Source organism: Maniola hyperantus, chromosome 17 (assembly GCF_902806685.2).
Source record: "Maniola hyperantus chromosome 17, iAphHyp1.2, whole genome shotgun sequence".
Taxonomy (NCBI): Eukaryota; Metazoa; Arthropoda; class Insecta; order Lepidoptera; family Nymphalidae; genus Maniola; species Maniola hyperantus.
Window position 1 is genome coordinate 853914 of NC_048552.1, and position 13879 is coordinate 867792.

The 13879-nt window shown below is 36.9% G+C and overlaps 2 protein-coding genes across 6 annotated transcripts; one reads left to right on the forward strand and one right to left on the reverse strand.

The window, feature by feature from the left end:
* Positions 1-1965: 1965 nt before the first annotated feature.
* Pbp49 (proximal sequence element A Pbp49) lies at positions 1966-10783 on the reverse strand. Of its 5 annotated transcripts, XM_069504074.1 has the most exons (9): positions 10082-10783; positions 9596-9833; positions 9315-9562; positions 7899-8079; positions 7374-7593; positions 6865-6969; positions 6003-6155; positions 5242-5427; positions 1966-4001 (listed from the first exon to the last, which is right to left on the reverse strand). In XM_069504074.1, the coding sequence occupies exons 1-9, from the start codon at positions 10401-10403 to the stop codon at positions 3684-3686; spliced, it is 1971 nt and encodes a 656-aa protein (XP_069360175.1). In that variant the 5' UTR covers positions 10404-10783; the 3' UTR covers positions 1966-3683. The 5 variants fall into 5 exon arrangements, with proteins under 5 accessions (XP_069360175.1, XP_034833549.1, XP_069360176.1 ...); XM_034977658.2 differs by having other exon boundaries at positions 9315-9833; positions 10538-10783; XM_069504075.1 differs by having other exon boundaries at positions 9315-9833; positions 10187-10783.
* A 1775-nt stretch (positions 10784-12558) lies between these two features.
* LOC117990010 (immediate early response 3-interacting protein 1) lies at positions 12559-13523 on the forward strand. The gene is made up of 3 exons (XM_034977439.2): positions 12559-12734; positions 12908-13009; positions 13353-13523. Exons 1-3 carry the CDS (start codon positions 12647-12649, stop codon positions 13406-13408), a joined length of 246 nt encoding a protein of 81 aa, XP_034833330.1. The 5' UTR covers positions 12559-12646; the 3' UTR covers positions 13409-13523.
* The last annotated feature ends 356 nt before the right edge of the window (positions 13524-13879 follow it).

Genomic DNA, 13879 nt, shown 5'->3' on the forward strand with positions numbered 1-13879 from the left:
TTTATTTAAAAAGGAAGGTTGTTGGCACATCATTGGATGTGGGAAGCAACAAATGTTTTTGTATAGTCCAAGGACTGATTGCAGATAGACAAAAAGAGATTGAATAGAAAATATTTTTGAAAGTAAATAACGATAATTAGATAAGTTTACTCTTTGATTATTTTTACTTCTTCTAACATAGTAGTTAGTTTTGTTTTGATATATCTTACATATAATTACTTTTATATACCTACCCTTTGTTTTTGACTTTGGTACTTTAGGAGTAAGAGTCGATGGTATTTTATTATTTTTGCAAAATTATTAACTTGAAATTGAAAAAAAGTTCTTAGGATTTAACTTATTTTGAAATATTAATATTTTTGTAACTTTTTCATTTTGATGGTTCTTTTTTATGAAACATATTATTTTAAATTCTGATAATTTACAATTTGTTCAGTTGCAATTTTTCTTTGTTTAATATTCATCTCTATATTTTATTGGAATTTATTTAAAACTTTGATCAAATGTTCGATCAATGGAAAAATTGTATAGTGATATATGGATCAAAACCAATGGTGTTAAGGGACAATTTTATGATGGTTTACGATGTTGCCTTAAAACCAATGGTGTTGAAGGATATTTTGTAGATGATACTTTAAAACGTTGGAACCAACGGTGTTGAAAAGTATTTTTATAATATCGCTTTAATACCAGTGGTGTTAAAAATATTTTTTGATATTGGTTTAAAACCAATGGGGTTAAAGGATATCTTGTTTGGAAACATTTATGTGCTGTGGCGAGAAAAATATTTCTTGTATTTTTGAGAGTAAACTGTGTGGTAATTTTGTATGTCACACACATGTTTAAAATGTTTTTTTAAATTTTGTTGGAAGCCACAGACATGTTGTTTGAAAAAAAAAAAAAAAATGTTTTGATGTTGTTAAAAATTTACTTTACGAATTGTTTGTTTTTATTTTGTTGCTTCGAGAACGAAGCAATTGTCAGTTTGGCCGTATAAGATAAATGGTTAGAGTTGCTATTTATTTCTTGAAATTGCTACTAAACTCTTTAGATTTTGCTTAAGAATTAATTCTAAACCATTGACATTTTATTTGTAAACAGAGGCACGTCAAAATGATAGACAAAATACTACAGACGTAACAGATAATATATAGCAGCTAATCCAAAGGTCTTACATGGTGAAATTGATTTTATTATATTTTAGAAGTAAAGTAATTGTAGATTTAAATAGAGTATAATGTGGAATTTTGAAGTGTATAAATTTAAAACTAAAGTTTAATCTCTATTGTCGACTCTATTGAATTTGAGTTTTATATGGTATCATTATACTTATGGAAAGGGTAGCCAAAGGGCTATAAATGGCTCTGCTTTGACGGTAGACATCATTAATTTTCCTATTTTTAATAAGAAGCTGTGACATACCTACAGGTACGAATATTGTTGATTTTATATTTCTATTGTTATACTATGTATGTTGTTTTATGTGTTGGTTGATGTGTAATTTATTATACATCTGGTATTCCTTTGTAATAGTTTATGCTTATACCCTATGTGGGTTGGATATGTTATGGTAATACCTACCATAGTTGTATCTATTTTTCAATAATTGTGAATAGACACCGCCGAGTTTTTTCTTGCCAGTTCTTTCTCTCGGTAGATATGCTTTTTCGAACTGGCGGTAGATTTTTCTTAAAGGAAATAATAAATTATATAATGATAAAGCAATAATTAATGGTAAAGATAAACTTTGATTTGGAGGGACTTTTCCCTGAATAAAACAGTTTATTTCCTTATACAATCTTTTATTTTGTTTTCTACCTTCAACCACGCCCTAGCTTTTTGATAACGAACTAAGGTTTAGGCTCTCAGTAGGTGATTCCTGACTCTATTGTCTCTATACAAATGAGGCTAATCTAGCACGGGCATCAGCTCGTACTGAATAAATGAAAGATATATATAATTTGAATTGTTTATTTAGTTTTACATCACAGATATATACATATACCTACATCATAATATACAAAACAGAAGATATGCTAGAGGTAGACCAGCAGCTCGATTGTCTAAAACCTGCATCAATCATTATTACAATCTCAATTGTTATGATTGGCTGAATTTGTGCGATTCTTGTTGCAACAATGCATTGTAGCCAATAGTGAGCGAGCGTCAACCAATCAGAGATGATTGCGATCGTGACATTGTACCTGTCAAACAACCGCGGTAGGGCCACAGCAGCTCGAATGCGGTACATTGACAGCTACAATGTCACGATCGCAATCACCTCTGATTGGTTGACGCTCGCTCACTATTGGCTACAATGCACTGTTGCAACAAAATTGCACAAATTCAGCCAATCACAACAATTGAGACTGTAATAATGATCGATGCAGGTCTCCCGCAATCGAGGTGCTGGTCTACCCATAAGAAACAACATGGCAAACTTATCCATACTAATATTACACATGGTTTTGAAAAAAGGAAATGATAGGGGGCACGTATTAAATTAGACCTAGATTTTTTGGAAAAACAATCATTGCTTTTAGAGGCATTACCCATTAAGAAAAAAGCACAATGCGTTTGTATGGTGGGAGGCTTCGGCCGAGGCTAGTTACCACCCTACCGACAAAGCCGAGCGGCCAAGCAATTTAGCTTTCCGGTACGATGCCGTGTAGAAACCAAAGGGGCATGGGTTATTAAAACCTGCTATATCCCTTCCGTTGGCCCGCTTCCATCTTAGGACTGCATCGTCACTTACCAGCAGGTGAGATTGCATTCAAGGGCTAACTTGTATCTGAATAAAAAACCTGCCAAGTGCGAGTCAGACTCGCGCAATGAGGGTTCCGTACTACAATCGTATTTTATTGTCATTTTTAAATTTTCACGATAAATCAAAAACTATTATGCCTAAAAATAAATAATAACCTATTTTAGAATGTACAAGTAAAGCCCTATCATATTTATGATACCCCACTTGGTATTTGGTATTTTGAAAGTTGAAACTAGCAATATTTGTTCATGACCACAATTTAATTTTTAATTATCGTGCCAAATGTTGAAAAAATAAGACTGCAGTATGGAACCCTCGGTACGCGAGTCTGACTCGCACTTGGCCGGTTTTTTTTTTGTGTGATGTAGCCACAAATTCACGGTTTTCGGATTTTTCCCCGAATATCTGCTATAAGATCTACCTACCTGCCAAATTTCATGATTCTAGGTCAACGGGAAGTACCCTGTAGGTTTCTTGACAGACAGACAGACAACAAAGTGATCATATAAGGGTTCCGTTTTTCCTTTTGAGGTACGGAACCCTAAAAAAAACCATTGATCTTAGGCTGAGATCTATAGAGCGCACTCTGATTAAGCTTAGACTTAAGACAGAGTTAAAATGAGACAGAGCTATATCCAGTGGCGTGCAGGTCATAGAGGCATAAATGCACTGCTTACCCCAGTTGTAATAGCTCAATGCATATTTTTCATTATGACCTGCCAGTAAACAGGTTCCTACCTAACTAATGCCTACCCTGGCTTCAAACACTGTGCACGCCACTGGCTATATCCCTCACATTTTGTCTCGCTTTAACGCAATCTTAAGTCTGAGTGAAGTCAAAGTGCGCTCTATAGATCTCAGCCTTAGAGACATTACCCACGAAGAAAACAGCGGAATGCGTTTGTATTGTCCACTCTTAAACCGGCTTCAACAGGTTAATCAAATTACCCTTATAGCAATAAGCTTTGAAATCGCAAACTTTTTCACCATCCTTGTACAAGTACAGCTTGAAGCAGATCTCGCAGAAGAACGCGGGGTCGAACGGAACCCTCGCGCACCCTATCACGATCCACTTGGCCCCGAACTCGGCGCAAGTGGTGCAGTACAAGGTCTGGTGCTGCGCCACGGCGCTGTGGAAGGGGTACACGGATTGGCGCAGTGGGTCGTTCGAGTTGAGGAGGCGCACCTCGGAGAAGGTGAACAGGTGTTCGCAGTTGCCCTGGTGCACGTACACCTGCGGGTTGACGAGATAATGACCATGTGCGACAGGTATAATAGAATAGAATAGAATAGAATAGATTATTTTTCCGACCCAAATATCGACCAATAGAATTGCACCATTCGACGTCACGTGGTACAACCTACATGGTATTATACTGATAATTTTTTGAAAATTTTCTCTGGTAGTTGCTATATATAAAAAACAAAACATGATCCAGTCAAATTAACCACACGTCAAACTGACAGGTTGAATTCAATTGTGAAAATTGGAGATTTTGCATGAAAATGAGTCGATTTGGAGTTTGTTCTCTGTCCACCATCGATAAAAAAGTCAAAGGAAATGTTCCCATTAATACGGAGAAATTTCTTATTTGTTAACTGTACATTTCGTCTCATGGTGCAATTCTATTGGCCGACATTTGGGACGGAAAAATAATCCCCCGAATACCACACGAGCTTCAAAATTATCTGGCATTTCCCTCAAGGTTCCCTGCAAACAAATAAAGTCGACTCCTTCATTTGTTTGCAACGAACCTATCGGGAAATACCCGATAATTTTGAAGCTCTTGTGGTATTATAAGTGAATGTTTTTTTATTCATGTAAACTTTTTAAAAGTGCTTATGAATAGTCAGGTAGTTTTAATTTACCACTGGTTCGGAATGCCGTTCCTACCGAGAAGAACCAGCAAGAAACTCGGCGGTTGCTCTTTTTAATTTTTCAATTTACAATATTATTATACCGTACTATACAAGTCATTGCAGCCCCGTGCATTGCTGGAGCGAGTCAAATCCAAGCTTTTTTATCGTTTACATAGTCTGCGACTGTATAATATGCTTTTTTTAGGAGCATACTTTTAACACATTTTTTAAACTTGTGTAAAGGCAAGTCTAAAATTGCTTGTGGAATTTTATTATAAAATATTACACTCATTCCCACAATTGACTTTCCCACCTTCCAGAGGCGGAGCGCAGGAGTAGCTAGCTTATTTTTGTTTCTAGTTTGCCTATCATGGAGATCACTGATTTTTTTGTAACTGTGAATGTTTTGTCGTACAAAAATTTAGTATAGCGCTCTCTCTGTGACGTAATCCCATACAAATGATAGAGACAAAAATCTCAATTGGCGCTTACCATTTTGTGTCACCAACCAATCACAAGCCAAACTATGTTTTCTAATTTCGAATGTTTTTTGGAACATTTTCGAATTGAATTTATGGAGTATGGAGGTCATCACTTGGACCCCTCGTCCTCACCTCAGGATGCCCCAGACGGACGAGCAGCTGGTCCACAGTGACCTGCGCCATGTCGTAGCTCGGGAAGTCGCCCAGGCGCCGCGCGCTGGACCACTTCCGGATGGCCTCGGAGTGGTCCTTGCAGCCATCGCGAGTGTCCACGTAGAACGCGTTGTTTATAAACAGGAAACCAGATGGGAATATGTCCTGGAATAGTTTTTTATGTTACAAGTGTGAAAAGTTGAATATTATAGTATAGCTATCAGATATTATTACCTATAACTTTTTCTACATTTCGTATTTTTTTAGGGTTCCGTACCTCAAAAGGAAAAACGGAACCCTTATAGGATCACTTTGTTGTCTGTCTATCTGTCTGTCGGTCTGTCAAGAAACCTTCAGGTACACATTTTAATTTTTTTTCTGGTGATGTAACCACAAATTCACGGTTTTTAGATTTTCCCCGCATGTCTGGTATAAGACCTACCAACCTGCCAAATTTCATGATTCTAGGTCAACGGGAAGTACCCTCTAGGCAGTGGCGTGCAGCTCATAGAAGCATAAACGCACTGCTTACCCTCATTGTAATAAATCAACGCTTATTTTTCTTTATAACCTGTCGTAAAAAAAGTTCATACCTAAATGCATACCCTGGCTTGAACTCCTGTGCACGCCACTGCCTCTAGGTTTCGTGACAGACAGACAACAAAGTGATCCTATAAGAGTTTTCAGGTACGGAACCCTAAAAACGAAGGTCTGGCCCCCGCGGGCTCTTAGTCCATCACCTTGGCGGATGCGGCCGGCCTGTCGTCCGGGTTGAGCGACATGTCTACCCGCATGCCCTCGTCGTTGGAGCACACCAGCCGGTCCCGCAGCACGGTCAACTTCTGCCGCCCTAGCAGCACGATGTCGTTAGTGAATATCGAGTGCCGCGTGTGCTGCAATACATATATTATATTCGTATCACGCCGCTGTCTTACTTAATGTAATTTAACTTAAGTGTTGTAACGTTACTGTTGGTTCGAAGGTTGTAAATTGTAATAGCTAGATAATGGTCGTATTGGGATCGCTGTAAGGGGCGGAGGAGGCGATCTAGGTAGGGTTCGGGTTAGTCTTGTCTGCGTTGTTAGGTGCCGTGTGGTGACGGCAGATCAGAAAACAGTTGTCACCAGCTTTCCTCTTTCGGCGCGCGTCGTATGAGGCGAGGCGATTAAGGCAATATAACGTAGAATGGGCAGCAGCGTTCTCTGTACTACTACTACCGTCTACTGCAATCACCAACTCGTCTGCCCAGCGTGATGATTATAGGCAAACCCTCCCCTTAGGAGAGACCTTTAGTCCAGCAGTGGACTGTTAGTTTAACTGGCCTGTGCTACATATTGTATGTAGTTACGGTACGCGACAGAAAGTAATGTACATCGACCTTTAGAAGGAGATAGCAGATTTGTACAGCATTGTCTCCGTCGTTGAGACCGACAAAACATCATATAGGTATCAAATAGAGTGACAGAGACAACGCTCTACAAAGCCGAAATGACATTCTAAAAGCCGATGTACATTACTTTCTGCCGCGTACTGTATACTCCTATACAGTGTATAGGATCTCGTGTAATTCTACGAGTCCTTAACAGCTATGAGCATACTCACATGGCGGTCTCTTCCATGGGAGAAGAAGGGGCGGTACACTCGCACTCGAAACACTAGATCCTTGCCCGGCTCCAGCGGAGAAAACGATACCTTGTAGTCCATGTTCTGAAACAAATCTTACTCATTATATTATCCAATATTCATCCATACTCCATATTCATTCATATTCCATACTGATTCCATAGACCTCATCCACGTGAATATAAGTTTTTTAGAACTCTTTGATTTTCTAGGATAAAATGTACCCTATGTATCAAGTCAAGGTCTAAGCTATCTCCATTCGAAATTTTAGCCAAATCCTTCCAATAGTTTCAGTATAAAAACATTTTTTCAAAAAACATTCGAAATTCAATTCAAAAACATGTTCTCGTTTGTGATCGGTTGGTGACTCAAAATAGTTAACCTCCAGACTTTTGTTGTCTTAGTCATTTGTATAAGATTATGTAACAGAGAGAGCCCTATACTAACTGCTCTGAGCGATGTGCTCCTAGAATGATTGATAGAATTACCTGTGCCATAGGAATCACTTTGACGCCCCTGTAAATAAGCTTCTTGGTGTACAATTGCTTGGTGTCCCTGTCCTTGCGCAGCTTGAGCTTCTTCACCAGGCACAGGTTCTGCCCCAGCTCGCTGATCTCCAGAGACTTGGCGATGTGCTCCGGCAGGGGCTCTTGTCGCGGGTAACTGGTCGACATTCTCAGCTCATTGCCAGTTTTTAAATGTTCTGGGCTGGAAACAGTACGTTTTTAGGGTTCCTTACCTCAAAAGGAAAATCGGAACCCTTATAGGATCACTTTTTTGTTGTCTGTCTGTCTGTCAAAAAACCTACAGGGTACTTCCCGTTGACCTAGAATCATGAAATTTGGCAGGTAGGTAGGTCTTTTAGCAGACATTCGGGGGAAAATCTGAAAACCGTGAATTTGTGGTTACATCACACAAAAAAAAAAAAAAATTGTGGTCATGAACTAATAATTAGTATTTTCAATTATGAAAGTAAGATAACTAAGTAAAATGTTCAAAAAGCAAAATAGTACCTGCAAAAGCTAGCAAGCTTACTGAACTCCTCATCACTCAAATCACAGCCAACATATTCTCTAACTTTTGCATTCTGGAACTGTTCCAACTCCTCTGACTTCTTAGGCATTCCAAATATAGGTAGGAACTTGAACGCTTCCGGCAAGTTCTTTGTTATTATTGGCTCAGTCACTACACTCGCTGAAATGAACAATAAACTTAGTTTTTACTTCAATATTAATAAAAACAAAATTAAAATTACTGAATGTGTAGAGGTGCAACCTCTACCGTTACTTGGCTGGCAGCTATTAGGAAAACTTCGCAGCTGCCACACAATAATATTCAAATTTGGAACGCAGTAGAGAATCCTCCTGGTCACGCACGTTACAAGATTCCACATTCCCTATCATTCGCTCCTCAGACACCAAGACCGACACATCACTGTCGAGCACCGAGCTCCAGCTTTTGTATCCGACCAGACGAAATCAAGAGATTCGTGGTGGTGGAACAAAAGCTGGAGCTCGGTGCTCGACAGTGATGTGTCGGTCTTGGTGTCTGAGGAGCGAATGATAGGGAATGTGGAATCTTGTAACGTGCGTGACCAGGAGGATTCTCTACTGCGTTCCAAATTTGAATATTGTTGTGTGGCAGCTGCGAAGTTTTCCTAATAGCTGCCAGCCAAGTAACGGTAGAGGTTGCACATCTACAAATGAACATACTTTACTTGAAATTAAATTTATTTTTTAATTAATGTAAAGTTTAATTGAATAAAAATATTTTTACTTTACTCTTGAAAAATAAAACGTAAATTTTACTTTTTATTTTTATTGAGGCTTAATAATAATTGTAATAAAAGTCTCAACTTAATAAGTGTGTTTTTTTACAATGTTTAATTTTGTATAATGGCTAATCTAGGCATCTTTTAGACAAGCGCACTAATTGAAATTAAATTTTGTTTTTTAATTGATGTAAAGTTTAATTGAATAAAACATATTTTTATTTTTATTTTACTCTTGAAAAAAAAATATTTTTATTTAGGCTTAATAATAATTGTAATAATGCTTGCAACTTAGATCTCATCATTGCTCTGTTTCTCAGGCATGACTATCGTCAAGCGCAAGCCTATCTCACAATTAAAAAAAATCTACAAATCCTTTTGGTACTCTTTCAGATTGGACTACTTTGTACTGTGTGCACTACTTATATTATTATTATTTTTAATAGACTAAGCAGCTTTTGCTGATGTGTCTATATCAGAAGTGCTTCGAATTTTCCGAATGTTTCTCTAACTTATTCCTGAACTAGTTAACAGAACTTGACATAACTGCATCCTTAGGCAATTTGTCAGAAAGTTTGTAGAATCTGTTGGTCAGAAAGTGTTTTATTTTAATGGATTTGATGATGGCAATTGATCTTGATATTATATTTTTACTTACAATTTACTGGATATAATTTTGGGCCTTTATCTTCTGCATACAGCTTCACACAATGTCGCTGATCTAACAAAATTTGGCTGCAATCTCCATTATTTACACCATTGTCACCATCATCCATATTGTTGTTCCGTAAACTATCGTGACTATTGGTGTCTCTGTTATTTACAGTGCTGTCATCATTGGTATCTTTGTTATTTACACTAATGTGACCATTAATGTATTTGTTATTTACGCCATTGTCACTATTAGTATCTTTGTTATTTACACCATTGCCAACATAGGTGTTTTTGTTACTTACACCATTGCCACCATAAATATATTTGTTTACACCAATGTTACCATTAATGTATTTGTTGTTTACACCAATGTCACCATTAATGTATTTGTTGTTTACACCAATGTCAAAATAAATGTATTTGTTGTTTACACCATTGCCACCATTGGTGTCTTTGTTACTTTCACCATTGTTGGACATGTCACCATTGGTTTTATTATTTTCTGTGTTTGTATCTTGAGATTCTGCAACAGTTTAGGTTAAACAATAATTAACAAAAGTAGTACTAATAAGTAAATAAATTAAACAAATTAAAAAGTATTTGTATATTGTATGTACATTATTTTCGACTTGTAATCTTAGTTTAGAGATTGAGCACAACAGAATTAGCCACATTCTCATCCAGATGTTAGTTTCTAACTACATAATTTAGTTAAAACTCCACATGGTTTAGTCATGTTAGTTTGTGAGTTTGAAAAATAACACTAGGTACCTGCATTTTGTAAAGACTGTGTTTCGATATTGTCTATGCTATTATTGCTATTAATTAAAAAATCTGTCAGCGGCTGATCTTCATCATCACTGACAGTGGTCTTACTGTGTACGGAGCATGGACAGTTGGAGTGTGGCCCGCAAACAGCTCCTTGGTGGTCACAGTCAGAGGTGTATTGACCATTTTGAACTTGGTATTTTAAGTTTACTTCCATTGTATGGGAGTCAGAAGTGGTGGTAGCGAAAGCTCCTTCGTTATCGCATTTGATTCCCATTAACGCTACCGTCGTATCCATGACGATGTTAGTTGCAGCGGCGTTCATTTTTTGCAACACTTTAGAGATAAACACAAAACTATGCGTTTAGATTTAATGGAGGTTAAGATGGGTTTAACTTTCAATTCAGCTGTTATTGTGAAGCTGCGAAGCTAAGACTACAATAGAAATCCAGCACGTACCTACATTTGCGAAAATGAATATAAAAACAAACCAATGTCAACGTAAAATGCAAAATACCAAGCAAATACCACAAATAAATTTTTGTATATTTTTTTTATAAACAAACACGGGACATTTATAGCACATTTGGATCAAGCCACAGGAACAACAAAATAAAACGTAAACATTGCAAAATACAATAATTATTGAAATACAATTATTCAGGCAGGCGAAGCTTTCGTATCGCACAATTCACAAATTTTGTATGAAATGGATGACTGAAATGGACACAGCAACTACCATAGAATAATTTAATTATATAAAACGAAAAGGTGACCAACTGACTGACTGATCTGTCAACGCACAGCTCACACCACAGAGTACATTTGGCTCACACTACCTACTGCTGGGCGATTGTCTAAAACCAGTGGCCCTACCGCGGTTGTTTGACAGCTACAATGTCACGATCGCAATCATCTCTGATTGGTTAATGCTCGCTCACTATTGGCCACAATGCATTGTTGCAACAAGAATCGCACAAATTCAGCCAATCAGAACAATTGAGATTGTAATAATGATTGATGCAGGTTTTTGACAATCGCCCTACTGCATCAATCATTATTACAATCTCAATTGTTCTGATTGGCTGAATTTGTGCGATTCTTGTTGCAACAATGCATTGCGGCCAATAGTGAGCGAGCATTAACCAATCAGAGATGATTGCGATCGTGACATTGTAGCTGTCAAACAACCGCGGTAGGGCCACTGGACGGATCGGGCTGAAATTTGGCATACAGATAGCTAATAAAAATTTACAATAATCTAAATATATAAAAGGAAAAGGTGACTGACTGACTGACTGACTGACTGACTGACTGACTGACTGACTGACTGACTGATCTATCAACGCACAGCTCAAACTACTGGACGGATCGGGCTGAAATTTGGCATGCAGATAGCTTTTATGACGTAGGCATCCGCTAAGAAAGGATTTTTGAAAATTCGACCCCTAAGGGGGTGAAATAGGGGTTTGAAATTTGTGTAGTCCACGCGGACGAAGTCGCGAGCATAAGCTAGTATTAATATAAAAAGTCAGACGGAAATCAGAAATTTTCTAGAATATTTTTACAAATTTTGATCAATTTAATGTAGATTCTGCGAAATAAATTTTTATTTAATCCATAGTGGAACTGTGTAATTAGCGACATAAATCAAGTAAATCAGCAGGAGACTGCAGACACTTTTTTCCTGGGCCTTCAGTGTGACAACATCAACCCGGAAATTCGTATTTATACCATAGGTGATAAGTACCTACCTACCTATTGTCTTTAGTTACTGAATTCAGTTTTAAAATTATAAATATAATGAATTTTGTGTTTCTGTTCTTTTATTAAAGTTAGGAAGAATCCTGATTCCTAAGAGCTAACTACTTGTATGGTTAAGTTGCAGTACTGTCTTTCTGTCAGTGTTAGTGTACTTATATTGGTATTGAAGCATGCAAATTCATGTAATCTATTTCATACATTTGCGATTTTGTATGAAAGTCCCGTCTCAAACGTAGTGATTAGATCTTGCATTAGAACGTGACAAAATGATTATGTTTTGTCCTTATCACCGTGGCCACTTCTTTTTGTTTGCCAAAATGTATTTGTACGTGACTCAGAATAAGGACTATTAGAAGTAGCCCTATTTTGACACTTACTGTAAGAGCGAGATAGCTAAATGCATTTAAGCTCTTGTTAGAACGTGACAAAATGATTATGTTTGTCCTTATCACCGTGGCCACTTTTTTTGTTTGTCAAAATGTATTTGTACGTGAGTATTTGACAAACAACGTGAAGTGTAGAAGGAATGACATTTCACAAGTAAGAAAATCTGCTTGAGCGAGAGGGACTGAGGTGATAGTTGCAAATCTGGTGGACTACATAGTACATACCATAGAGTAAATAATATGTCCCTTGGTAGTTGGTACATACTCTTTGCCGGAGATTTGTAATTACAACCACAGAATACATTTACTCTATCATATGTTATTGGTTTGTGATTTACTCCAAGGAGTTGATAACAACAAACAGCTGTCTGAAACTTTTAATTTTTAACTATTTTTATTTATTAGAGAAGATTTAGAAATGCTGACACTGTGGAATTTATTTGAAGCTACATTATTGTGTCTAAACGCAGTCTGCGTTCTTCACGAAGAAAGGTTTATGCAGAAAAGTAAGTTAATTCCTAACCTACAAACTAATAAAGCAAATAGTGAATTAAATTTCTATGCAAGAGTTTTAGTCAATTTAAATAATCAAATGCCTATTCATGGTCACGAAACTATTATAAGAGGCAATATACTTTGATAAACTCTGTTTAGTCAAGTTGAATTTCTTTTCTTACAGTGGGTTGGGGTGCAAACACACAAACTCAAGGATTCGAAGACCAGTCTTCAGTTAAGTTTCAAATTTTAAATCTAGTACGGTCAATACGAACAGTAACAAGAAGTAAGTGTCTTATTATAATACTTGATGATGCCCGCGACTTCGTTCGCGTGGATTTAGGTTTTTCAAAAATCCTGTGGGAACTCTTTGATTTTCCGGGATAAAAAGTAGCCTATGTCCTTTCCCGGGATGCAAGCTATCGCTGTACCAAATTTCGTTAAAATCGGTTGAACGGATAGGCCGTGAAAGGCTAGCAGACAGACAGACAGACACACACAGACACACTTTCGCAAGTATAATATTAGTATGGAGTATGGATAATGTTGTATTCAAAGATATTATTATATTGTAGGATCCCTACTGTTTGGAAATAATTACCTACTTACAATTTTTTATTTATTTTCAGTTCCACTTATCATTTTAAATATTTTAACAATAATATTTAAGTTACTCTTGGGTTAATGGACAATAATTGTGAAGAGGAAAGGAAAATATTTTTACTATGTGAAAGGATAATCAAAATGCAGACTTAATGCTTAACAATAAATTAATATTAAAAATTATTTTTTAAATCTGTTTTTAGATTTTCATCACAATCCTTGCACAAACCTAAGAATGAATCCTATAGTTAACAATTAGATATAATTATAACAGATATTTTTTTCAAAAGTATTTCTTTAGAAATATATTACAACAACATGCCTACCACTTAAATAAAGTATATTTTATAAAAAAATATACTCAGTCCAAGTAAATGGCATAGTGCACAATACCATAAATACAGCTAAATCTCGTCATTCAGTGAAGCATTACTTCGCTGGATGGCCAGGTGTAGACTGACCCCGACTCCTGTACATCACCGTTGAATACTAGGTGATGCCTGCGACTTCGTCTGCGTGGATTTTAGTTTTTAAAAATCCCGTGGGAACTTTG

What these genes read in the sequence shown, in the direction of transcription:
- Pbp49 (XM_069504072.1), bottom strand. Translation starts at nt 10,403, where the DNA reads ATGAACGCCGCTGCAACTAACATCGTCATGGATACGACGGTAGCGTTA. An exon ending in ACAGTCTTTACAAAATGCAG is followed by an intron (nt 9,834 to 10,081) that starts GTACCTAGTGTT and finishes AAACTGTTGCAG; the next exon opens with AATCTCAAGATACAAACACA. An exon ending in CCCATGGAAGAGACCGCCAT is followed by an intron (nt 6,156 to 6,864) that starts GTGAGTATGCTC and finishes TATGTATTGCAG; the next exon opens with CACACGCGGCACTCGATATT.
- LOC117990010 (XM_034977439.2), top strand. Translation starts at nt 12,647, where the DNA reads ATGCTGACACTGTGGAATTTATTTGAAGCTACATTATTGTGTCTAAAC. An exon ending in AGAAAGGTTTATGCAGAAAA is followed by an intron (nt 12,735 to 12,907) that starts GTAAGTTAATTC and finishes CTTTTCTTACAG; the next exon opens with TGGGTTGGGGTGCAAACACA. An exon ending in AATACGAACAGTAACAAGAA is followed by an intron (nt 13,010 to 13,352) that starts GTAAGTGTCTTA and finishes ATTTATTTTCAG; the next exon opens with TTCCACTTATCATTTTAAAT.